The sequence below is a fragment of the Cetorhinus maximus genome, chromosome 1, assembly GCF_964194155.1.
Source record: "Cetorhinus maximus chromosome 1, sCetMax3.hap1.1, whole genome shotgun sequence".
NCBI lineage: Eukaryota > Metazoa > Chordata > Chondrichthyes > Lamniformes > Cetorhinidae > Cetorhinus > Cetorhinus maximus.
In genome coordinates, this window is record NC_135879.1 from 1,482,825 (window position 1) to 1,508,804 (window position 25,980).

Genomic DNA, 25,980 nt, shown 5'->3' on the forward strand with positions numbered 1-25,980 from the left:
GCTTTATATTCCAGATTTATTAATTGAATTTAAATTCCGCCAGTTGCCATGGTGGGATTTGAACCCATATGACCAGAGCATTAGACTGGTTGCTGGATTACTAGACCAGCGACATTTCCACATTTCCACTATGCCACTACCTTCCCCCAAAACTGTAAGAAACTCGTTCTCCTGATTTAACTGGTGTCGTTCTGGCGAATCTACACTGCACCAATTCCAAGGCCAATATGTCTTTCTCAGAAGTGAATTCGGCTACTGCAGATGGGGCCTAATCAGAACTTTATATAACTGTAACATATCATACACAACACTTCAGGAGATGTATATACCTTTTTAAAGACTCTCTAGTTGCTTCTCCAGAATCCAAGCTGATTTTGCATAGATGTTTTCACCACCCAAATAATTCCTTTTCTGAAGGACCCAGAGTGCTACGAGTGAATGACATGGGTCAGTTCAAAACTAACTCACTGTGACCTGGCACTGAATCCAGCCCAGGCTGATTCGGTGAAAATCTCTCTCATGTACTTGTGGGGAAGAGCACCCTATATGAACTAATTTTTGGTTGGTCTCAGTGCTGTTCCAAGAGGCTTTAGGTGCATTTCACAAAGATGTCCATGATTCAGCACAAATGGGCAGTGTCACTCTGGTACGCAATAAGGGATTCTTGTAAGAAGATCAAGTGAAACACCTCACTCCATTTGTCAATACTGCACCAGCAGGTGGTCATTGTTAGTATATTGTTAGCACAGCTTGTATTTTGGGATGTTCGATGTTATTGGAATTGCAGCATAATTTGTTTCATACGATTTAGGAGCAGGAGTAGGCCACTCTGCCTGAGTGGCTGAGCCTGCCCAGCCATTTCAATAAGATCATGGCTGACCTGATGGTAACCTCAACTCCAAAATCCCCACCTACCCCCATCAACCTTTCACTTCTTTGCTTATCAAAGTGTTCATCTTAGTAGTTTTATGCAACAGTCTATTGTAGAATAGGACCCAAGTTTTCCCAAAAAAGACAATAGAAACCATTTAACTATATTCAGTATTTCTATAAAAGCAAAATACTTTGAATGCTGAAAATCTGAAATAAAAACAAAATGCTGCCAACACTCAGCAGGCCAGGCAGCATCTGTGGAGAGACAAGTTCTGATGGAAGGTAATGGACTGAAATGTTAACTCTGTCAGTGTCTCTCTCTCTTCACAGATGCTGCAAGATCTGTGTGTTCCCAGCACTTCCTCTATTTCAGTACTTTTTATGAGTGCAGACTCCACCATGCTTGATTAACATTTAAATCTGTTCCAGGAGGACAGGAGTCGTCCTTATATTGCTTCAAGTCCCACTAATGGAGAAGAATCCGTTCAGGAGAAGTGGGTTGCCAACAATCCTTACGATGTCCATTATGGTGATGTTCATTATTATAATTACATGGCAGACTGCTGGGACTGGACACGCTTTCCAAAGACAAGATTTGCATCTGAATACGGCTTCCAGTCTTGGCCATCCTTCTCTACTTTAGAAATGGTCAGTAAAACTTTGCCTATTTCTTCAATTTCAACAACTAGAAATTATTGTTTGGAATTCCCAGATAAGTAAGCAAATCATGTGAGTAAATAGTGTCAGTTCCTTTTTGACTAATTAAAATAATTCCAATAAATCATGCTCATCATGCATTGTATTCCAGTTATACACATGATCATCTGATTTGAGTCTGCATCTTTTCCTTTGCAGAAACTGTTGAGATTTCATTAGTCATCATTGTTTTGAACATTGAAATTGTTCTGGGTGACTGCTGATTTGGAAGTTTACCAGGAGAAGTACTTTTCTGGTCTCAGTAGCTTAAGCTGTTCTTTTGAAGTCTAAAATTAGCTTTAGTAGTGAAGGGCAATAATTCAATGCTGCATGTGTAGTTACCTTGCTCCTGTTACATACAGAAATAGTCATTCTTGTTTGTTTTGTAACTTGTACTAATGTGACTTATGTGTAGCAATGTAGTAAGAGTCTTGTGAAATTAGTGAGCAACATCTCTCTGTTATCGCCACCTGGCTTCACATATTGAGCAATGCTTTATGCCAGTGAACACTGCGTCTGTAAGGGTTAACTTTCATCTTCAATGCTCCTGGCCCAGAGATTTTCCAAAGGCACTCTACGTATTGAGAATTAGACCACACAATTCCTGCCTTGGGAACCTTGAAGACTAGAAGTTAGCATACGGCACAAAAGGAAGCCATTTTGTTCATCGTTTCTGTGCCAGCTCTTTGAAACAGCTATCCAGTTAGTCACATTCCCCTTGTCCCATAACCCTGCAAATGTTTTTATTTTCAAATATATATTGAATCCCCTTTTGAAAGTTACTAGACTGCTTCCACCACAGGTTAAGGCAGCGCATTCCATTTAAGCATGTAGTTCAACCAGATATGATTGAGATCTTAACAGAGTAATGGACAAAATAAATATAAATGTCTGTTCATTAACTGCAGTTGACTCTTTAAAATGCACTGGGTAAATATATAGTCACATTGACTAGACTTTGCCTTTTATATTGAACAGTGTACCTTTTTCTGAGTTTGGGATAGTTATCTGAATTGGATCATGGGAGAGAACCCTGAGCTATGTTTTTTTAAATCCTCTCCAGTTTATTAAGTCCCTTCTCTCCTGAAAACATTTACTCCCACACTGGTTTGGTGTTCAGTATGTTACCAAAGTAGATTGGGAGTCTTAACATTGAAGGCTGAAAGCTGTGAGGGACATCACAACTGATCCTGATCTCAATTGTTGTACGCATCTACACATGCTTACACACGACTTGCATTTATATAATGCCTTTAAGTTGTAAAACATGGATTTTTTGTTAGTGATTTTTTAAAAAACTTGCCAATAGGAATGCTGCAGTCAGTTCTACCCTGTCCTGATTAAAATCAGCTAAATCAGACTGAGGATTCAACCTGAGAATTTTCCAAGAGAAGGCAATTTAACAACAGAACCATAGATGACGCCCCATTGATAGTTTAACCCTATGAGCAGCAGTGGACCAAAAGCCAGCCCATTTCTGATCCATGAGGTGAGTTTGAGGCTATACAGCTGCAATACATTTGAACCTCTTGCTCATTTCCTTTTTATTTGAAGGACATCTTTCAGGTGTAAAGGAAAAATGGCTTTTTCCACAAATTATATTTGAAGAATGTCATCTATATTGTTGCTTTTGTGAAGACAGAATGGTCATAAGGCTAATCTAAATTTTTCAGGGAATGTTATGTCTGAGAGGAAAATGAAATGTCTCTAAAGTTTCTGCTTATTTTTTATTTAATAAGGTTTCTTCGCCTGAAGACTGGAATTACAATAGCTCTTTCATCAATCACCGCCAACATCAGAAAGCTGGCAACAAGATATTGCTGTACCAGACTCAGATTCACTTTAACCTTTCTCATTCAGAGAATCCCCTGCAGAACTTTAAAGATACACTTTATCTTACTCAGGTAGTGACTTAATCAATTTTACCGCATCAGAATAATTTAATATTTGGAAGTTGTGATAATGATGTGGAACTTCCTTAGTGTCAGCACTCTTCTTATTTCTCTTCTTGATTGTAGGTGAGTTATTGGTTGTTGTGTAATGGATTATGTACATACAAGTACCTGTTTATTTGACAAATAAAAGTAGCTGAATTGCTGGTGCTCAACAATGCCAGTTGGTAACCCAGTTAAGTCTCAGCTCCCAGGCTTGTGTGCACTGCCTGATCTCATAAGATCATAAAAAAATAGGAGTAGGCCATTTGGCTCATCGAACCTGCATGGCTGATCTGATTGTGGCCTTAACTCCACTCTCTTGCCTGTCCCCCATAACCTTTGATTCCCTTATCAATCAAAAATGTATGCAGCTCAGCCTTGAATATATTCAATGACTCAGCCGCCACTGCTTTCTGTGAAGAGTATTCCAAAGACAAATGACCTTCTGAGAGAAGAAATTCTTCCTCATCTCCATCGTAAATGGGAGACCCATCAGCATCTACCCTGTCAAGCCCCCTCAGAATCGTACCTGTTTAAAAAAGATCATCTCTCATTCTACTAAACTCCAATGAGTATAGGCTCAACCTTTCCTCATGGGGCAATCTCTACATCCTAGGAATCAGCCTAGTGACCCTCCTCTGAATTACTTTCAATGCAAGTATATCCCCTCTTAAATAAAGAGACCAAAACTGTACGCTGTCCTCCAGGTTCAGCTAGGCTAACGAGTCAATGTTAGACTATAACAGAAATGCTTCATTGCAGACTTGGAAATCTGACACAGCTGTTTTACACAACTCTCTGTGAATGATTTATAAAGTATAATTGTACAAGGTTTTATTGAGCTCTGGCAGCCGGGTCATCAAGTTCCCACAGTAAAGGGTAGTTGTAGGGTGGGGGACTTGGAGGAAAAGGAATTGGGAATAGGAATTGTTTTCCTGTGGTTGAAAAATAGAATGAAAATCTAATACAATTCTCAATGGGAGATGACAATACTTTTCTGGATTTGCATAAAATAGGATTATTTAAAAGAGATGCATCACTTTAAAGATTTTCCACTTTTTATTTTGAGCCTTTGAAGATTTTAGATAGTGTTAATTTTGAGAGGGATAGAGCAGTTTTAAACAGGATACAGATTAGGCCATTTCGATCCATTGACTAAATCTTATTTTTGTGTTTATCATAAACGTGTCCTCCTTGTATATACACACAAACAGGTAATGCAAGCACAATGTGTAAAAGCACAAACTGAATTCTACCGTCGAAGTCGAAATGAGATCATCAATGGCCAAGGTTTGACAATGGGCGCATTATACTGGCAGCTTAATGACATCTGGCAGGCGCCCTCATGGGCTTCCATTGGTATGCATTTTCTTAAAAAGACAGTCACCTCTACATTTTTTGACCTCTATTTCAGAAAAGCTTTCTCCAAACCAATTTGAAAAAATCTGTTGAATGTTTTAATGTCTGCATATCAAGTCAACAGGTTATGGATGGTCTTAAAACTTTCTCATTGCAGAATAATCACTGGGATAAATTCTCTGAGATTGGTAAGGGAGACATTTATATAGCACCTTTCATTACCTCAGGACATCCCAAAACTATTTACAGCCAATGAAATTGTAGTCACTGTTGCAATGTGAGAAATGTAATAGCCAATTTAGGCACCACAAACTCCTATAAACAACAATGATGACCAGATCATCTGTTTCAGTGGCGTTGGTTGAAGAATAAATGCTGAGCAGGATACCGGGGGTAACTACCCTGCCCTTCATCCAGTAGTGCCATGTACAAAACCTTTTCTGTCCACCTGGAGGACAAAAAGTCATCTCATCAAAAAGACAACGCTCTAACAATGCAGCACTTCCACAGCACTGAACAGAAGTGTCAGTCTAAATGTTGTGCTTAAAGCTTTGGAGTCTTGGAGACTTGAACCCACAACCTTCTGACTTCAGAGTCAAGAGCGTTCCCACTGAGCCAAGGCTGAGGCTTTTCTGTTGGGCGTACTATCTGAAAATCGCAAGCGCTTTGACTTACAATTGTACATTATATGTGCTGATGGTGATTGCCGTACCTTCCTGTCAGCACACACTCAGAACATTGAGGCCTCTGTCTGAACATTGTTTAATAAAAACAGAAGCACTGTTGTATTACACATTTACATTCACGCAAAGTGGCTTTGGATTGACGCAAACTGGGTGTATAACATCATTTTTTAATTAATTCATGGGATGTGGGGCTTCGCTGGCTGGGCCAGCATTTATTGCCCATTCCTAGCTGCCCTTGAGAAGGTGGGGGTGAGCTGCCTTCTTGAACCGCTGCAGTCCATGTGGTGTTAATTCTTAACTGAACAGTGTTAATTCTTAATTGAATTTAAGCAAGTAACGCAAGACCCTCTCCAAGAGATAACTTTGCACCACTTCTGTTTGAAAATGGTGGAAATATCAATGTATCTATAGTGTGAAAACAAGTTTGAAAACTGATTTTTCTCAATTTCAGATTATAGACTGAAATCCTTGTGGTTGTAAAAATAAGCCAGTGCACAGATGTCTGAAGGAGGAAATGATCCTACTGAAGGGAAAAAATAAAATGTTACTGATTGACTATTTTGTAATAAATTCCTTGGAACATTGCAGCCGTTATAATTTTAAGCCCTAGAAGTGTACAATTACAATTTTCTTCATTTGTGTCATCTAACCGTTGCACAATAATACTTGAGGTTGCAGTAAAGCATATAACTTGAAGTCTGGGTGCACCAAGGGCGGGATTTTATGTCCTGCGGCAGACATGTGCCTGTCCGATCAGGCATAAAATATCATGCGATGACATCGGGCGAGCGTCCCAAAGTCATCACGCACTCGCGCAATATTTTAGACGGCGGGCACACGCGCGAGTTGGCAGAGCGCCCGCCGACAATTAAGAGGCTTATTAAGACCCTTAATCAATTAAGTTCCACCTATTTTTTGCTGCCCGTCCAACCTTACGGTTGGGAGGGGCGGTCGATTTGGCCAGGCGGCCTTTTCATTTTTTAGGAAACCTCACCCATGGGCAGGGTGAGGCTTCCAACAGTAATTGAAAAAAAATTTTAAACATCATTTTTAATATGTCCCTGTTCATGTGACTGAGTCACGTGTGGGGGCATGTTTCTATCATTTTAAAAATTTTAATTTTGGAATCCACAATTCTTCAGCTCCCTGAGGCAGCTCTGTGCCTTCAGGGAGCATTCAGTGTGCGCTCCCTCACATATACCCACACTTTTGTGCTCGCGCTCCTCCCGCCCCCCACCCCAGCAGTGCTGGACTCCTCAGTGTACCTTTCACGAGTGAAATCGCAGTCAGGGGCCGATCATGGGCGGTGGACCGCTTCCCAGCCACTCCCGGGCCCGCCTGCCATGCCTGCCCAACAACTGGAAAATCCTGCCCCGAGGTATTGGAAGATTGCCTCTCCTTGCGAGTTTGTGAGATTTCTGCCCATGACTAGGTCATGCTTCAGAGTCAATTTCCGATCATTTGGAGAGAGAGGACTTTGTGCCAGAACAGGAGGACACCAGTTTTTGGTTTGGGGAGCAGTAATACAAGGAACTACTTTGTGTTTTTCTCTGGCTTGAGGAGTGTTTGGTGAGCTGGGGTGCTTTAACGTATTCACTGTGGTTAAGACATTGACCTTAGTTTGAGAGGCACATTTGTTATCATTTTGCTGTTTGTTGGAGCTTTCTGTGTGCAAATTGACTGCCGTGTTTCCTACATTACAACAGTGGCTCCACTTCAAAAAGTATTTCACAATATCACAGAATCTTTACAGTGCAGAAGGGACTATTCAGCCCATCGAGTCTGTACTAGCTCTCTGAAAGAGCATTCCACCTGTCCCACTTCCCTGCCTTATTCCCGTAATCTTGCACATTATTTCTTTTCAGGTAGCAATCCAATTCCCTTTAGAATACCTCAATCGAACTTGCCTCCACCACCCTTTCAGGAAGTTTGTTCCAGACTCCAACCACCCTCTGGATGAAAAATGTTTTCCTCACATCACTTTTACTCCTTTTGCCAATTATTTTGAATCTGTGCCCTCTAGTTCTTGATGCTCCCTTGAGTGGGAACAGTTTCTCTCTATTTACCCCGTCCATACCCCTCAGGATTTTAAAACCTCTATCAAGTCTCCTCTCAGCCTTCTTTTCTCCAAGGAAAACAGTTCCAACCTCTCCAATCTATCTTCATAGCTACAGTTCTTTATCCCATGAATAATTCTTGTGAATCTCCTCTCCAATGCATTCACATCCTTCCTCAAGTATGACACCCAGACTGGACACAGTACTCCACACGAGGCCTAACTAGTGTTTTATACAAGTTCAACATGACCTCCTTACTCTTGTACTCATGTCACAACTCACTGCGGATAGTGTGCTACAAGATCAAGCCCCACTGTTCCCCGAGCCACGACAAATGTGATAAGTTTGATCAATCCACCTAACTGTTTAATTTAGGTTAACAGAATACGAGCGCCAGGTTTGTAAACTTAATAACTAAATAACTGTTTATTGAACAAATTGTCTTTAACCAGTGGCAAAAGAAAGAAATATGAACTGTTAATTTCTTACTCTATAACCTAAACTCTATCCCTTCTTAAATCCCTATACAAGACAAATAAGACAAAAAAAACTTGGATTTTAAGGGTGGGCTAAAACAGTTCAATAGCACCAATCCGGAGTATAGGATTCAGTGGGTTGATTTTGATCAATGTCTTCCAAATTCCTTTGTTGATGACACGAGGTGGCCTTCCAGCACTTCCAGTCTTTAGTTAACTGGTTGATTACTTGCCTTTCCATGTCTCTAACGATGACTTTCCCCTTTTCCGCTTGACAGGGGCTTTCAGAGAGAGAGAGAGAGCAGGTTATAGAGATATGAAGGAAAAAATCCAGCTAGCTATTATTGCAGAATTAATGGAATCTTACACACACGGGAGAGAGAAGTTTTAGGTTTTTTTCTTTTCGGGCGAGGAGCTATTCTGCTGCACTGCTCTCACACAAACCCTGGTCACCTGGTCAGGAACCAATTATTGCCAGGCAGTTCCCCATTAGACCGGACTCCTCCTCGGCACCATCCTGTCTTTCATGGCACACTCTGTTCCAGGACAGCAACATTGTATATATCCCTCACACTGTTCCAGTAGACATGTCCTTCAAACTGAAGCCATTGTTATTTTAATCCACAGTCCAACAGAAATAAAAAGATATGTTCTTTACACTCAATGCCCCTATTAATAAAGCCTAAGATACTATATGCTTTATTAACTGCTCTCAACTTGCCCTGCCATCTTCATTGACCCATGCACATATATACCGAGGTCCCTCTGTTCCTGCATCTCCTTTAGAGTTTCTACCTTTATCTTATACTGTCTCTGCATATTCTTCCTGCCAAAATGAATCACTTTGGGATGTCCTGAGGCTGTGAAATTGGAAGAAATGGAAGCCTTATTTTATTTTATTAGCCACATTAGGCCCTTATGCTCAGATTTTGATGGGTTGATGACCTGCATCATTCATAATTCTACATACTTAGCAGAATTGGCACTGGGGTTGTTGGTAGGACACAGTCATTTAAATACTTGGGAGATTTATTTTTGTAATTTGATATTCTGGTTGGAAAGGAGAAAGCATTGTTGTATTTGCTCGAGTATCAAGCATTCTCGCTAATGTCTGGATTCCAGTTACTGGAAGTTTAAAGGATACTGTGAGTCATCATTGATATTGTGTGATATTGACACGAAAATGTGACAACAGAAAATACGGTCTTATAGCTACAAAGTGCCTACAGGCTTTTGAATTTTGGCCTCTGAGTATAAGGGAATAAGGGGGTGAGTGGAAAAATGGAGCTTAGACTGAAGTTCAGCCATGACAGTGTTGAATGGTAGAGTAGGCTTAAGACGCCATCTAGACTACTGCTCCTACCCAAGTTCTTAGGATTTTTAATATAATTTGATATTTTAGGTTCTTTATGAATGATACGTATGTACTGGGAAATGCAATAATCTGATAGAAAACGTCTAATCAAAGATGACCTCTTTTGCCAGTGTGATCACCTTCTCAGCTTTTATTTTCAGGTTCATATCATATTTGGTTAATTATCTTCCTAAATATCCATTAAAATCTAAAGTTTCCAGAAGTTTTGACAGAATTTGACCTCCAATAAAAATGAAAACAGTTCCAAAGATTTTCTGAAGCCAGAGTTATACTGAGACATTGGAGTGCTGCACTGTCTGAGGTGCTGTCTTTCGGACAAGACATTAACATTAACCTGCCTTTCCAGGTGGATGTAAAAGCTCCCATGGTACTATTTCAAAGAAGCACAAGAGATGTTCTCTGCAATGCCATGGAAAATATTGATCCCTTAATTCGCCAGGTGAAAAAAAAATTACCTGGTCGTTATCACATTACTGTTTGTGGGATCTTACTGTTTACAAATTGGCTACTGTGTTTCCTAATTTCAACAGTGACTATTCTGCAAAAGTACTTCATTGGCTGTCAAGCGCTTTGGGACATTCTGTGGTTGGAAAAGGTGCTATAGAAATGCAAATCTTTCTTATTTTCTTTGTTTCATTTTCAATCCCTTGTGAGGGAGACTTCCAATGAACTCCTCTCTTCCCCCTGCAAGATTTTATCTCTGTATTTCATTTTTAATTGTTAATCTATTTAGGTTTGCGGATTCTGGGTTTATTTTGTACTCTCCACATTATTCATTTGAAAGTGTTGCATCTATCTTTACTATCTTCAGTTTCCTGTCTCAATCTATCTGCTTTCCATGTCCCCTCATTCAACTGAATTTGTCCATTTTAAAGTTATCTTACCTGGATCCTGGTTTCTGATTTATCAGACTTCCAAATCACGTCAATCCTAATCATTCTGTGGTCACTGTCCCTCAAAGAATGAAAGAAGTAAGAGTTGCTTCTGAAGAATCTGGCAACAAGAAAATATTTGTCTTTGTTGCTGTTTCTGATAGATCTTGGATTTTAATCTTAGATGCATTTTCAAGATTCTTTTTCAGAGGAATAATTAGCTGGTCTCTTTGAGATATTAGGGCACGTGATACAAGGATTTGTTGTTAACACACAGCTCATGGCTTCTTGCTGCAAACAAATTGGCTTCTACCTTTACAGGTAGTTAATTGCATTTGGATTGCTATTGTGATGTCATCAGAGATGCACCAAGTTGCTATATAAATACAACATTTCCTAAAGTGAACTTATTCCTTCCTGTGTTCTAACTTTAAATAGCATGCATGATCCGATGGAGAATCCTCGGCTCAGCTTTGTTACCCTAGTACTTTCAATAGCGCTTCCTGAATTCCCAGTAACTACCAGCATCAAGCACACAAATTATTTGTCCTTGATCCAGTTATCTCTCTCCGTGGTGCTACCAGATATTGTTTGTTTAAAATATTTGACACTATTCTGTCTGTTAACTTTTTTCTTGAAGGTTGGAATTCAAGGCAAATCAAAAGAAATATGGATATGTTTTTAGCTGAAGTGGATGTAACAACTGAAAATGTGCCATTCTTTTTCTTCTCCCCAGAATATGGTGGTAAATGGAAGATGCTTCATTACTTTGCACGGAATTTCTTTGCTCCTGTTTTGCCAGTAGCCTTTGAAGAAAATGGAACACTGTTGATCTATGGCATTTCTGATTTATCTATGGATCTTAAACTCAATCTTCAGGTATGCATTACAAATAGTCCATTGGAGGCACCAGAGAAGGTGCCAAAAAAGATTTAAAAGATAATACCAGAACCAAGAGGTTGTAACTATCAGGGAAGAATCATAGGCTGGAGCCTTCTTCTGTCAAAAGGAGAAGACTGAAGGGGGATAACCTGACTGAGCTCTCCAAGGTTATGAAAGGGTTCAGTAGGGTACATGTAGAGAAGATGTTTCCATTTATGGAGACGACCAAAACTATTGACCATAAATATAAGATAGTTACTGATAAATCCAATGGGAATTCAAGAGAAACTTCCTTACCCAAAGAGTACTGAGTGGTGTGCTAGTCCATTGCTGCCACAGGGAGTGTTGACAAATAGCATGAATAGGTTAAGAGGAAGTTAGATAAGCACATGAGGGAGAGTAGAATAGAAGAATACATTGATGGGGATAAATGAAGAGCAGTGAGAGACAGTTTGTTTCAAGCATAAACCAGCATAGACCCTTTGAGCTGAATAGTCTCTTCTGTGCTATAAGTACTTTGTAAGGATATGGATAAGTTGAAAACAAAAACAGAATTACCTGGAAAAACTCAGCAGGTCTGGCAGCATCGGCGGAGAAGAAAAGAGTTGACATTTCGATAAGTTGGACTGGCTGATCCATCAATTGCCATCACTGTACTTGCCTACTCATCAGTACCAGTAGTATTCGTCCAGCAGTTTAATGTCTGGCCTCCAAATGCAAGAATTCATCCTTTCACTCTGTATAGTGGGGGTGGAGTTTAAGAAATTATTTCAGATGATACATCACATCAAATTGAACTAGCTAACAAGATAAATTGAAACAACATGGTTGACTCTTAAATGCCCTCTGAAATGGCCTAACAAGCCGCTCAGTTGTATCAAACTGCTACAAAGTTTCCAAAAGAAGGAACGAAACCGAACTGACCACCTGGCATCGAACTAGACACCAGAAACGACAACGGCAAACTTAGCCCTGTAAATCCTGTAAAGTCCTCCTTACTAACATCTGGGGGCTAGTACCAAAACTGGGAGAGCTGTCTCACAGACTAGGCAAGTAACAGCCTGAGTCATCCTCTCAGTATCATACCTTACAGATAGTGTCCCAAACCCCACCATCACCTTCCCTGGGTATGTCCTGTCCCACGGGCAGGACAGATGCAGCCGGGGTGGCAAGACAATGGTATATGGTCGGGAGGGAGTTGCCCTGGGAGTCCTCAACATTGACTCCTGGACCCCATGAAGTCTCGTGGCATCAGGTCAAACATGGGCAAGGAAACCTCCTGCTGATTACCACATACCGCCCTCCTTCAGCTGATGAATCAGTGCTCGTCTATGTTGAACATCACTTGGAGGAAGCACTGAGGGTGGCAAGGGTGCAAAATGTACTCCGTGTGGGGGACTTCAATGTCCATCACCAAGAGCGGCAAGGTAGCATCACTACTGACAGAGCTGGCCGAGTCCTAAAGGACATAGCTGCTAGACTGGGTCTGCGGCAGGTGGTGAGGGAACCAACAAGAGGGAAAAACATTTTTGACCTCATCCCCACCAACCTGCCTGCCGCAGATGCATCTGTCCATCGGTATCGGTAGGAGTGACCACCGCACAGTCGTTGTGGCGAAGCACCCCCACCTTCACATTGAGGATACCCTCCATCGTGGTGTGTGGCACTACCACCGTGCTAATTGGGATAGATTTTGAACAGATCTAGCAACTCAAGACTGGGCATCCATGAGGTGCTGTGGGCCATCAGCAGCAGCAGAATTGTACTCGAACACAATCTGTAACCTCATGGCCAGGCATATCCCCCACTTTACCATTACCATCAAGCCAGGGCATCAACCCTGGGTCAAGGAAGAGTGCAGGAGGGCATGCTAGGAACAGCACTAGGTATATCTAAAATTGAGGTGTCAACCTGGTGAAGCTGTAACACTGGATTACTTGCGTGCCAAACAGCATAAGCAGCAAGTATTAGACTTAAGCGATCTCACAACCAACAGATCAGATCTAAGCTCTGCAGTCCTGCCACATCCAGTCATGAATGGTGATGGACAATTAAACAACTCCCTGGAGGAGGAGGCTCCACAAATATCCCCATCCTCAAAGGTGGGGGAGCCCAGCACATCAGTGCAAAAGATAAAGCTGAAGCATTTGCTACAATCTTCAGCCAGGAGCGCTGAGTGGATGACCCATCTCGGCCTCCTCCGAAGGTCCCCAGCATCACAGATGCCAGTCTTCAGCCAATTCCATTCACTCCACGTGTTAGCAAGAAACGGCTGAAGGCACTAGATACTGCAAAGGCTATGGGCCCTGACAATATTCTGGCAGTTGTACCGAAGACTTATGCTCCAGAACTTGCTGCACCCCTAGCCAAGCTGTTCCAGTACAGCTACAACACTGGCATCTACCCAAATAAGTGGAAAATTGCCCAGGTATGTCCTGTACACAAAAAGCAGGACAAATCCAACCCGGCCAATTACCGCCCCATCAGTCTATACTTGATCATCAGTAAAGTAATGGAAGGGGTCATCAACAGTGCCATCAAGCGGCATTTGCTTAGCAATATCCTGGTCACTGACTCCCAGTTTGGGTTCCGCCAGGGCCACTCAGCTCCTGGACTCATTACAGCCTTGGTTCAAACATGGACAAAAGAGCTGAATTCCTGACTTGAGGTGAGAGTGACTGCCCTTGACATCAAGGCAGCATTTGACTGAGTGTGGCATCAAGGAGCCCTAGCAAAACTGGAGTCAATGGGAATCGGGGGAAAATTCTCCACTGGTTGGAGTCATACCTAGCACAAAGGGAGATGTTGTGGTTGTTGGAGGTCAGTCATCTCAGCTCCAGGATATCACCGCAGGAGTTCTTCAGGGTAGTGTCCTCAGCCCAACCATCTTCTACTGCTTCATCAATGACCTTCCTTCCATCATAAGGTCAGAAGTGGGGATGTTCTCTGATGATTGCACAAATGTTCAGCACCATTCACGACTCCTCAGTTACTGAAGTAGTCCATGTCCAAATACAGCAAGAGCTGGACAATACCCAGGCTTGGGCTGACAAGTGGCAGGTAACATTCAAGCCACACAAGTGTCAGGTAATGACCATCTCCAACAAGAGAGAATCTAACCATCGCCCCTCGACGTTCAATGGCATTACCATCACTGAATCCCCCACTATCGACATCCTGGCATACAAGGCTATGGGCCTAATGTTGGAAAATGGGATTAGAATAGTTAGGTACTTGTTTGACCAGCGCAGACGCGATGAACCAAAGGGCCTTTTTCTGTGCTGTAAACCTCTATGACCTTATGGAGGCTACCATTGACCAGAAACTGAACTGGACTAGCCATATATATATATACTGTGGCTACAAGAACAGGTCAGAGGCTAGGAATCGTGTGACGAGTAACTCACCTCCTGACTCCCCAAAGCCTGTGCACCATCTTCAAGGCACAAGTCAGGAGTGTGATGGAATACTCTCCACTTGCCCGGATGAGTGCAGCTCCAACAACACTCAAGAAGCTTGACACCATCCAGGACAAAGCAACCCACTTGATTGGCACCACATCCACAAACATTCACTCCCTCCACCACCGACGCACAGTAGCAGCAGTGTGTACCATCTATAAGATGCACTGCAGGAACTCACCAAGGCTCCTTAGACAGCACCTTCCAAACCCACGACCACTACCATCTAGAAGGACAAGAGCAGCAGATAAATGGAAACACCACCACCTGGAAGTTCCCCTCCAAGCCACACACCATCCTGACTTGGAAATATATCGCCGTTCCTTCACTGTCGCTGGGTCAAAATCCTGGAACTCCCTCCCTAACAGCACAGTGGGTGTACCTACACCACAGGAACTGCAGCGGTTCAAGAAGGCAGCTCACCCCCACCTTCTCAAGGGCAAATAGGGATGAGCAATAAATGCTGGGCCCAGCCAGCGAAGCCCACATCCCATGAATGAATAAAAAAAAATAACCACTAATTTTAAAAATTGGGTGAGTTATATGAATCGGTTGCCGGAAATATCTTTGTTATATATCAATTCTTAACAACTTTACATTCAGCGAGTTAGTATGATTCCTGCAGTAGCAGGAAGGTTGGCCTAAGCTGTATTTCAAATCTACTTGTTAACGGTGAATTAGGTTGTCACCTGGGTGATTGGAACTTGCTTTTCTTCTGCTTTAGTCAATTGTTTAAACTCCAGGAAAAGGTTGCTGGCTCATCAACTTGTTTTGGTCAATGTTTGTGACTTGTATGAATCCAGTTCAGCTGAAGCAGAGTTTTTGAAAGGTGACAGTGTCCTGTTTTGAACTACATGATTGCTTTTTAGTCAAGTAATCAACCAAGTCTAACTAAAATAAAGCTCATAATGGGAGGGGTCTCTTACAGGACAAAAACACAAGCACGGACTAGTTGGGCCAAATGGTCTGTTTCTGTACTGTATATTCTGTGTAGGACAGAAAATAACCAACAATTCAAATGTAAAAAAAATTGCAAGTTTGGAACTTTACTGGATTCACAATCTGGGAAATACGCAAAGCTGTCTACAGTGATATAAAGATTATTATTGCTTGTCCAATCTCTGTAACAAATCCTATTTATCTTTTTAATCACCTCAATTTGAATGTTATTTTGGCTTGAAATATCAGAAGATGCTTTTTTTTGGAAGGTAACTTGAGGTTTTACACTGTTTAACCTTAAACTTAGGATATAGTTTCATGTACAAGATGGAATACATTGCATGTGCTATAGATATGATTTTACTTAATTTTTAATATTTTGTTCTGTAGGTTAAGGTTTACCAGTGGAGCCTGTTGAAGCCAGTGTGTGTTTATGCCACTGAGCGCTTTATCCTCAAGGCAAGGAGTTCAGCCCCAGTGTACAAGGAAGTCACTGATAATCTGCTGAGGCGATGTGGTTGCAGCAGATATAACTGCGTGGTAATATTTTACCTTGAAGATAATGGCCAACAGCTCGGACCTACAAACTATTACTTGTTATCTTCTTTAAAAGATGCTCAGATGCTTAGAAAGCCACAAATTAATGTAAGTAAACATATTATGCCTCATCTAACACTGTATCCATAAAGTTTTCCTAAAACAGTTAAATTATAATTTAAATTGTTTAAATTATGAGCTGCCTTGCTTAATGTCTCAGCTATCCCAAAATCAAGGCAGTACTGCCTACCTTTAACTGCCCATAAATTGGGCTTGTGATTTATCGACATGCACTGAGATGTATCCCCAACATACCTTTAAATAATCCTGTACTCTGTGGAAGTGTTATGAAATATGCGAACATACTTAGACTGAATTCCTGCTCTGTTTGAACAGTTCTACACTTTTAAAATCGCAGGTCTTGGAAATACAAGAATGCAATTGTTCCAGATGGTGATCAGAACAGTTGGGTTTGGTGCTGTTGTCCAGCGTAGGGAATCTAACTAATAGTGCTGTAGTGAGGCATCAGTCACTTGTTACCATGCTTTTATTGGAATGAATGATTTTGTAGGAAGGATTCTCGATGGATTCCTGCAGTGTAATTCTACTCCAGTTCTGGATACTGTGTTTCAGAATGTGCAAACTGCTGTCACTCTGACCCATCCAGCCTCAGCTCTGAAGAAGGATCATACGGACTCGAAACGTTAACTCTGTTTCTCTCTCTGCAGATGGTGCCAGACCTGCTGAGTTTTTCCAGCATTTTCTGTTTTTATTTCAGTCTCAGCATGTAATTGGGATGTGCTGCGCTGCACTGGAGGATGGGAGGAAATTAGCTGAGGACACAGAAATGTTACAGTGCAGAAGGAGGCCTTTCAGCCCATCAAGTCTGCACCAGCTCTCCGAATGAGCATTTACACATTGGATGTTGCTTTGAGTTTTGAAGCCTGCCCATGCTGCTTTCAGTTATTGAAGTAGAATCTGCACATGCTGCATTCAAAAATTGTACAACTAGTAAGAGTTTTGAAATGCAGCATACACCAGGGTGTGGACTCTGCCCATCCAACACAATCAGCGTGGTCTCTGCACCACTTTTGTAGCCAGCCTGCCTTTAACGTAATTGGAAAACAGCCAACAGCACTTATTGGCAGCAACTCTCCATCATTGTCCAGCTGTGTAGGACTGCCCTCATCTGGTTCCATTCTTACCTATCTAATCATGGTCAGAGAATCTCTTGCAATGGCTTTTCTTCCATCTCACGCAGTTACCTCTGGTGTCCCCCTAAGGATTTATCCTTGGCCCCTTCCTATTTCTCATCTACATGCTGCCCCTGGGAGACATCATCTAAGAACAGTGTTGAGTTCCACAGGTATGCTGGCAGCACCCAGCTCTACCTCACCGCCCCTTCTCTTGACTCCTCCGCTGTTGCTAAATTATCTGCTTATCCGACAGTATTGGATGAGCAGAAATTTCCTCCAGCTAAGTATTGGGAAGACCCAAGTGATTAAGTTTGACCCTGTCGCAAACTCTGTTCCCTAGCTACCTACTCCATCCCTCTCCTGGCATCTGTCTGAAACTCAACCAGACTGTATGCAACCTTGATGTCACATTTGACTCCAAGTGAGCTTCCAACAACATATCTGCGCTGTAACTAAGACTGCGCCGTAACTAAGACTGCCAATTCCCAGCTCCGTAACATTGCCTAATTTTGCACTTACCTTAGCTCATTTCCTGAAATCCTCCTCCGTGCCTTTGTTATCTTGAGACTGGGCTTCCACATTGTACCCTTCATAAACTGAAATCAACCAAAACTCTGCTGCCTGTGTCCAAACTTGCACCAAGTCCTCTTGACCCATCACCTGTCCTAATATCTCCTATGTGGCTTCTTGTCATATTTTGTTTGATAATTCTTCTGTGTAGCACCATAGGATGTTTTACTGTGTTAATGGTACTATATAAATGCAAGTTGTTGTTACTTGTGCATGGGAAGGTTCTGGAAAATCAGCCGAGGCCCTAACTCTGTGAAAGAAGACAAAGGTGCAGGTTTTGGAGCCTACTCTTCAAAATTGGATTTCACGCAAATGCAGGATTCTCGGCTTTATAAATAGAGGCAAAGAGGACAAAAGCAAGGAGGTTATGTTAAACCTTTATAAGTCACTGGTTAGGCCCCAGCTGGGGTATTGTGTCCATTTCTGGGCACTACACTTCAGGAAGGATGTCAAGACCTTGAGAGGCTGTAGATTTACTAGAATAGTGTCAGGGATGAGGAACTTCAGTTACGTGGAGAGATTGCAGAAGTTGGGATTGTTCTCCATAGAGTCAAGAAGATTAAAGACAATTTGATAGAGATGTTCAAAAATCATGAATGGTTTTGATAGAGTAAATAAAAGGAAACTGTTTCCAATGGTAGGAGGGTCAGTAACCAGAGTACACAGACGCAAGGTAATTGATGAAAGAACCAGAGGTGGCCTAAATATGTTTGTACACAGTGAATTATGATCTAGAATGCACTGCGAAAGAGCGATGGAAATAGATTCGATAATAACTTTCAAAAGAGAAATGGATAAATAGTTGGAGCGTAGAAAATTGCAGGACTATGCGTGAAAGAGCGGGGAGAGTGGGACTAAATGGGGATAGCTCTTTTAAAGAGCTGGTAGAGGCATGATGGGCTGAATGGCCTCCTGTGCTGTATGATTCGTTGTGTTTGTAGATGATTCTTTTCAGGCGGCAGTTTCTGTTCTCAGGCCGTGCAAGGTCTGAATCCCTAAAGAGTTAGTTTTAGATGACCCTTACAGATTTGTTGAGGTATGACAGTTTCTGTAGTTCCTGAACACACATTCGTCCTTTGGGAAACCTGTTTTCATGGCTGCTGCACGTAGAGAATAGGAGCAGGGTGTTACCATCTGTCCTGTACAATATGTCCTTGATTCCTCAGTTATGCATAGTGGCTGTGTGGCTGTAATAGTAATCCAGAGGCCTACCTAATGAGTCCAGAGATACGAGTCCAAATCCCAGCATGGCAGCTGGGGGAAGTTAAATCAAATAATCTGGAATGAAAAGTTAGCCTCAGTAACGGTGGTCATGAAACTACCAGATTATTGTAAAAGCCCATCTGGTTCTCTAATGCTCTTTAGGAAAGGAAATCTGCCGTCCTTACCTGGTCTGGTCTACATGTGTCTCCAGACCCACATCAATGTGGTTGACTCCTCTGAAATGATCCAGCAGGCCACTCAGTTGTATTCAAGAAGATGGCTCACCACCATCTTCTAAAGGGCAATTAGAAATGGGCAATAAATGATTACCTTGCCAGCGGCACCCACATCATGTGAATGGATTAAAATAAAACTTTTCTCCATTCTATCATTCTCCATTCTTCAGCAGTTAACACCTTCCCAAGCCTCCCAGTGATAGTCCAGCTGTTCAGCTGGTTCTGAGCTGCAGTTTGCATTATTTGCTCTGCTGCTTTGTTATTTTGCTTTGTTCTGCAGGTGTCAAAGCAGTTTTGAAATCAGAAAAATCAGCATTCTTTATAACCCTTAAATCAGGTTTTTAACATTCAGTTAACCCCTCAATAGCACCAAGAGAAAGGTCTGGATATGTGGTAGACCAGGCAACCCTTAATCCTGAAGTTTTATGATGTCAGGAAGCACTTACTGACACAAAGGGTAGTGGAATCTGGAACCCTCGCCCCAAAATAAAATGTTAAGGCTGGGGGAGTGGGGGTTGATTGAAAAGTTCAAACCTGTGACTGAAAGATTTTTATTCTCGCCTTGTACTCTTGGTTTTGGATCAAATTGCCCAAATAAGGCAGCTGATGATATGAATATTTTCATTATTTCCTTTTGCGTTAACTGGGTAAATTTTATGAATGCCTTGCCGTCTAAGATTGCAGATTAGGAAATGACAAACTCCATTAGTACTTCTCCAATTAGGTGTGTTTCAACACTGGGCGAGCCAGTTTATCCTGTACTGTCACATTGAACACCCTCCTAACAGAATTTAATGGCAGCTAAGGGAATATTGTGTCAGGGAATCTTCCTACTTGTTAAACAAAAATAACCTGTTTCACATCTGTATCCTATTGTTTTTTTAGGCCACCATCAGTCAGCAAGGGGAGACGTACAGGATCACTCTGCAAACCTCTAGTATTGCCCCTTTTGTCTGGCTGGATGTAGGGAATGTCACAGGCAGATTTGGTGACAATGGTTTCATCATGGTGGAGAAGACTAAGCAGACGACCTTTCACCCTTGGCGCCGGACCAGCATCTCAGAATTGAAGCAGTCTTTACGTGTTCAGTCACTTCCAGATGTTTATTGACAGCTAATATCATACAAAGGTAGAGACTGTCTAATTTGTGTAATTGACCTGCTGCCTTTCTGTATAATTATTGCATTGAAGAGGACATAATATAAAAAAAAATGAACTCGAATTGAAATTGACAAATGATGATGGTCATTAATTTTCTGCAGTTCTCATTCAGAATTGGATGTGTTTGAAACCAAAGAAAAATAAGGAAAGGAAAAGATTTATTTTGTTTCCAATATTTTCAGTGAAGCAATATTTTTCTCGTTTCAGTTAAACACAGATGTGATGCTTTTCTACCACGCATTTTGTACTGACTTTTGTATCATTGGTCAAAGTCCATCACAAAAATATTGAATGTTTTGTAAACCTGTAATTTACAGTTCATTAATTGAAAGGCTTTTTTACATAAAATCAGCTTCTTTGGAATCTCCACCTGCCTAGATGAGTGCATTCTCCAACAAGGCCCAGCACTCGATATCGTCCAGGACAAGACAATCCACAGAACCCGTGAGCTTTTAAATCAAGAACAAATTGTTGGAAATTCAATGTTTACGTAAGAAAACTGAGAATCAAACCTTAGCAAATCTTTTTCAAATATTGTTTTATTTCAAGGTTTCACCAATTAAATATTAAAAAGTAAGTTTCTGTGTTAAAGGTAGTTTGTTTTTTAAAAAGGCCCCAGTGAATTCAGTGTGACAAAATAATTTTCATCAACTTTTATTATGTGTCGTTATACAGATATTTAAGGTGTTAATTGTGTACAGGAGCTGTTTGGTTAGAGTTGGTTCGAAAAGAAAAATGCTCAAAGTGCTGTTCAGCTGCAGCAAAATCCTATTCTGACACACTGATGATTCTGTGCTCCTCCACTCACAGGAAACACCTCTCCAAACATCGAGCTCCCCTACAATTACATGCCCGATAATGCTGGATTGGAGGACCACATTACCCTTGAGAAATTGGGGATCTGAGAGAGGTGGTGGGCACATGGTTGCTCTGCAGAGTGATGCAGCTAAACTCAGAAGTACTTGCAATGCTGCAAGAACTCTTTCAGCAGCCGTTTCTTTGTATTGGGATCTCCTCTGAGCACCACACTGCTTTACTAAGAACAGAAAACGCTGGAAAAGCTCAGCAGCTCAGGCAGCATCTGCGGAGAGAAACAGAGCTAACGTTTCAGGCTGATCGTCTTTCATCAGAACTATCGTCAGAACACAACTGAATTGTGATGAAAGGCCACCAATCTGAAACGTTAGCTCTGTTTCTCTCCACAGATCCTGCCTGCCCTGCTAAGCTTTTCCAGCATTTTTTCTTATTAGTGCAGATGATGGAAATCTGAAATATTTTGCTTTTGTACTACATTGCTTTATACTGTTTCTGCCAACAGTCCACTTTGCAGTGAAGCAGAAGGAAAATCTCAATGTTCAAGTCAGAACAAGTATCGGAGGTTGTAATGCATCTGCCGATCCCCAGTTCACAGATGGGATTTTGGAGATATGCGGTTGAATTCCTCTTGCTACAGAGGCTTTTGGTGCTAACTTTGCTATCAGTTGCTCCCAGGATCTGGGAAACCTGATCTCCAGCACTCTCTTCTACACTGGAGAAACTGGAGATAGTGGATGCATTGGTGATAATTTTTCAAAATTCTGGAAAGGTTCCTGCAGACTGGAAAGTAGCAAATATAACCACACTATTTAAGAAGGGAGGAGAGAAAATGGAGAACTACAGACCTGTTAGCTTGACGTCAGTAGTAGAGAAAATGTTAAAGAATCTAATATAAAGCATGATTACTGGACACTTAGAAAGTAATGGTATGATTGGACAGAGTCAACATGGATTTATGAAAGGGAAATCATGTTTGACAAAGCTGTTGGAGATTTTTGAGGATGTAACTTGTAGCATTGATGAGAGAACCAGTGGATGTAGTGTATTTAGATTTTCAGAAGGCTTTCGATAAGATGTCACACAGGTTGGGGGTAATATGCTGTTATGGATTGAGAATTGGTTAACGGACAGAAAACCAAGAGTAGGAATAAACGGGTAATTCTCAGGATGGCAGGCTGTTAACAGTGAGGTACCGCAAGGATCAGTGCTGGGGCCACAGCTGTCCACAATCTATATAAATGATTTGGATGTGGGGACCAAATGTAATATTTCCAAATTTGCTGATGACACAAAACTAGGTGGGAATGTGAGATGTGAGGTGGATGCCAGGAGGCTTCAAGGAGATTTGGACAGGCTAAGTGAATGGGCAAGTACATGGTCAATGCTCTATAATGTGAGTAAGTGTGAAGTTAATCACTTGTAGAAAAAAAACAAAGTATTTCTTAAATGGTGAGAGGTTGGGAAGTGTTGGTGCCCTTGTTCATGAATCACTAAAAGCTAACATGCAGGTGCAGCAAGCAATAGGAAGGCAAATGGCATGTTGACCTTCATTACAAGGGGATTTGAGTACAGGAGTAAAGATGTCAACACCTCTTTGTCCTTTTGTCTATGACATCTTTTGGTTATCTCCTCCTGTCACTGGCCCTCTATCCAGCTCTACCTGTCCCACCCCCCCTTAAACCAGCTCATATTTCACCTCTTCTATTTTTCCTTAGTTCTGGTGAAGAGTCATACGGACTGGAAACGTTAACTGTGTTCCTGTCCGCAGATGCTGTCAGACCTGCTGAGTTTTTCCAGCTATTTTTATTTTTGTTTCAGATTTCCAGCATCCGCAGTTTTTTGCTTTTATCTTAGATGCTGAGAGGTTGTTTCCCCTTGTGGGAGAGTCTAGGACCAGTGGGCATAATCTCAGAGTAAGGGGACACTCATTTAAAACAGAGATGAGGTGGAATTTCTTCTGAGGGTAGTCAATCTGTGGAATTCTTTACCGCAGAGGGCTGTAGAGACTGGGTCATTAAGTATATTCAAGGCTGAAATAGATTTTTAATCAGTAAGGGAATCAAGGGTTATGAGGAAAAGGCAGGAAAGTGGAGTTGAGGGTTATGAGATCAGCCATGATCTCATTGAATGGTGGAGCAGACTTGATGAGCATAATGGCCTACTTCTGCTCTTATGTCTTATGGTCTTCCCTCCCTCACCTCTGCTATTTGCCTCTGTACTTGCTTAAACCCTGCTACATCTAACATTTTTCAGTTCAGATGAAAGGTTAGAGTCCTGAAATATTAATTCTCTCACCACAGAGGTTTCCTGGCCTGGTGGAGGTATTCTATATATACTGGACTACTCACTTTGCTGAATGGGTTCCATTGGGAAGTTAGGCCTTCTGTGATTCTGTTAAAAGATTGTGATTCTTGAATAAGCATCAGTGATGTCCTTAATAACAGAGGTTGGTGTCCAATTTGTGAGATTGCAGTGATAAACTGGAAGCAGCTTACAACTGCCCAAATCGGGAGATGCATCATAGTCCATTATTCATCACTTCACCCGTTGTTTCTATAAGTACTCAGGGGAAGATCAGGAGCAGACCTTCCTCCTATCGAGGAAAAAAGCACAACAGGAGCTAATACATAGTGTGTAGCTTGCTCTGGTTGCTAAATTCTATTGATGTAGAAATTGATTTTAAGGGAGATTACAGTTAAGAGGTGCTAGGTAAGTAGAAAGATTAACAGCCCTAATGTGTGTTGTTAATTTATTTTAATCCTTTAGAATGTTAGCATTCATTGCCTCCCTCCCCCGCCATCTATTCTTGTCACTAGTCAGTTTCCATTGCACCAAAAGGGGAAACATTACTTTGATTGTGGCCCAACTGATGTTTTGTACAGATCCTCCATCTTCTTGCATTTATATGAAAAAACCTAGAAATTCCCATTGCTTTTGTTTTTCTTTCTCTCTACAAAGCTGCTTCTAAAGATCAGTGTCTCTATGGCTGAGAAATCTTCACTGTTCTGGTCAGTATAGTACAGTACAGGGCAATACTTGTGCAAACACAGGAGATCTGCCTGAAATGCTTCCCTCTAGTGGAGATGTAAATCCAATAACAAAATGTGTGCTTTTAGTGATTGAGCAGTTTATCATTCACTGCCCTCCCAAAATCACAATGTTTATTTGTGCTAAATTATATTTTTATCTGTTTGCATTCTCTTTCCATTTGCTACATATCCAAATTTGGACCTGATGTTATGCCCTGAAGTGCTTTCCAATAACACTGATCTCGTGTAAGTGTGACTTCTCCCAATGCTCAGCCAAATCAAATGACATTTACTACAGTTTTAAAAAAGTTTTTCCTAGCTTTATTATAACACAGGGGCATCTGGCAGACAAGAGTTAAAGACAGCCAATTCTAATTTGATCTTCCTATCATGTGCATGCCACACATCCGGTATTAAATTTAATGACAAGAAGACTGAAACTGACAATGTGTCCACCAGTGAAAGAAGAGTGTGATTTAGCAGCATCAAAAAGTGTTTGAGAGTGAAGTTCCTAACTGATGATGAATTCAATGATTCAAGTTGGGGAACAAAACTACCACAGCCAGTGCAATTGGTCCTTTTTATATTGTTTATTAAAAAAGCTAAATTTTAAACTACATTAAGCAAAAATAAAAAATCTGACAAATTGAGGCAACAGAGGCTGCTGAGACTATTTACAAATATCCATTTGAGAATGAGTAAAAGATTGATGAGATCATCTGTGATAAATGTACAACTCAAAACACAGTTTAACTCATCGACATGATCGAGCAAAACCCTCACATTCATTTCCTGCATTTGCAAAAATAAACAGCCATAAAGTAAAGATTGCAAACAAACCTTCGGTGAAGCTTTTCTTTGTTGATACTTATGAGTACTAAGAAAGAAAGACTTGCTGAACCTCAGGATATCCTAAAGCGTTTACAGCCAATGAAGTACTGTTTGCACTGTCAGAATGCAGCTGATTTGTGCACAGCAAGATCCCACAGAATCTGATTGTGGCCAGGACATTGGAGAGAAGTCCCCGTCATGGGATCTTTTATGTGAAGGGGCAGACGGCACCTCCGACAGCACAGTGCACCGTTTTTGTGCTCAAGTTTCTGGAGTGAAGCTTGAACACTAGACTATTGACATCTTCATTCATAATTTTTGATCCATGTATTTTTTTTTAAATAGCTGAAATAAACCTATGGGGAGCTAAGTGATGTTTAATTCCAAGCACTGACCTGTTTAATATTTAAAATGGTTATGCCTTATGGCAGTAATCAAAGCTGAGATTATACAGGTGAGGCTAAATGTTTCACAGATTCCAACCAGGTTGACATTTATTAACTGTACTCGCTTCAATTGGTCCTGATTAATCAACTCTTTACTGAGATTCTTGCTGCAAATGTCACAGTTCGAACGAAGCCTGGTTGTTGCTGAAAGATTCTGACGACATGTGGCTTAATCTCCTAAATGACGTCTCCACTCCGCTGTCGCACACACTGTCACACTGCTGGGATTTTGGGTCAATCTGAACATCTGTTTGAAAAGAATGAGGGGTTTAAATTCTTTATCATTAATGATAGTGAAAGAAACATAAAATATAGGAGTGGGAATAGCCTGCTCTGCCATTCGAT

At 41.3% G+C, this 25,980-nt stretch overlaps 2 protein-coding genes across 3 annotated transcripts in view; one reads left to right on the top strand and one right to left on the bottom strand.

Annotated features, from left to right (window-relative positions):
• Nucleotides 1-21,090, top strand: part of manba (mannosidase, beta A, lysosomal) — an 87,440-nt gene extending 66,350 nt beyond the window's left edge. Inside the window, exons 12-17 of the mRNA XM_078563374.1 lie at nt 1,303-1,521; nt 3,309-3,473; nt 4,718-4,862; nt 11,065-11,207; nt 16,001-16,255; nt 20,238-21,090. Of these exons, the coding sequence (XP_078419500.1) occupies nt 1,303-1,521; nt 3,309-3,473; nt 4,718-4,862; nt 11,065-11,207; nt 16,001-16,255; nt 20,238-20,462 (1,152 nt within the window). The 3' untranslated portion in view covers nt 20,463-21,090. The remainder of the gene's footprint in view (nt 1-1,302; nt 1,522-3,308; nt 3,474-4,717; nt 4,863-11,064; nt 11,208-16,000; nt 16,256-20,237) is intronic.
• Nucleotides 21,091-24,937: 3,847 nt separating this feature from the next.
• The window catches only part of nfkb1 (nuclear factor of kappa light polypeptide gene enhancer in B-cells 1), a 97,498-nt gene continuing 96,455 nt past the window's right edge, over nt 24,938-25,980 (bottom strand). For both annotated transcript variants that reach the window (XM_078564647.1, XM_078564730.1), the window contains exon 24: nt 24,938-25,882. In XM_078564647.1, the coding sequence (XP_078420773.1) occupies nt 25,752-25,882 (131 nt within the window). In that variant the 3' untranslated portion in view covers nt 24,938-25,751. The remainder of the gene's footprint in view (nt 25,883-25,980) is intronic.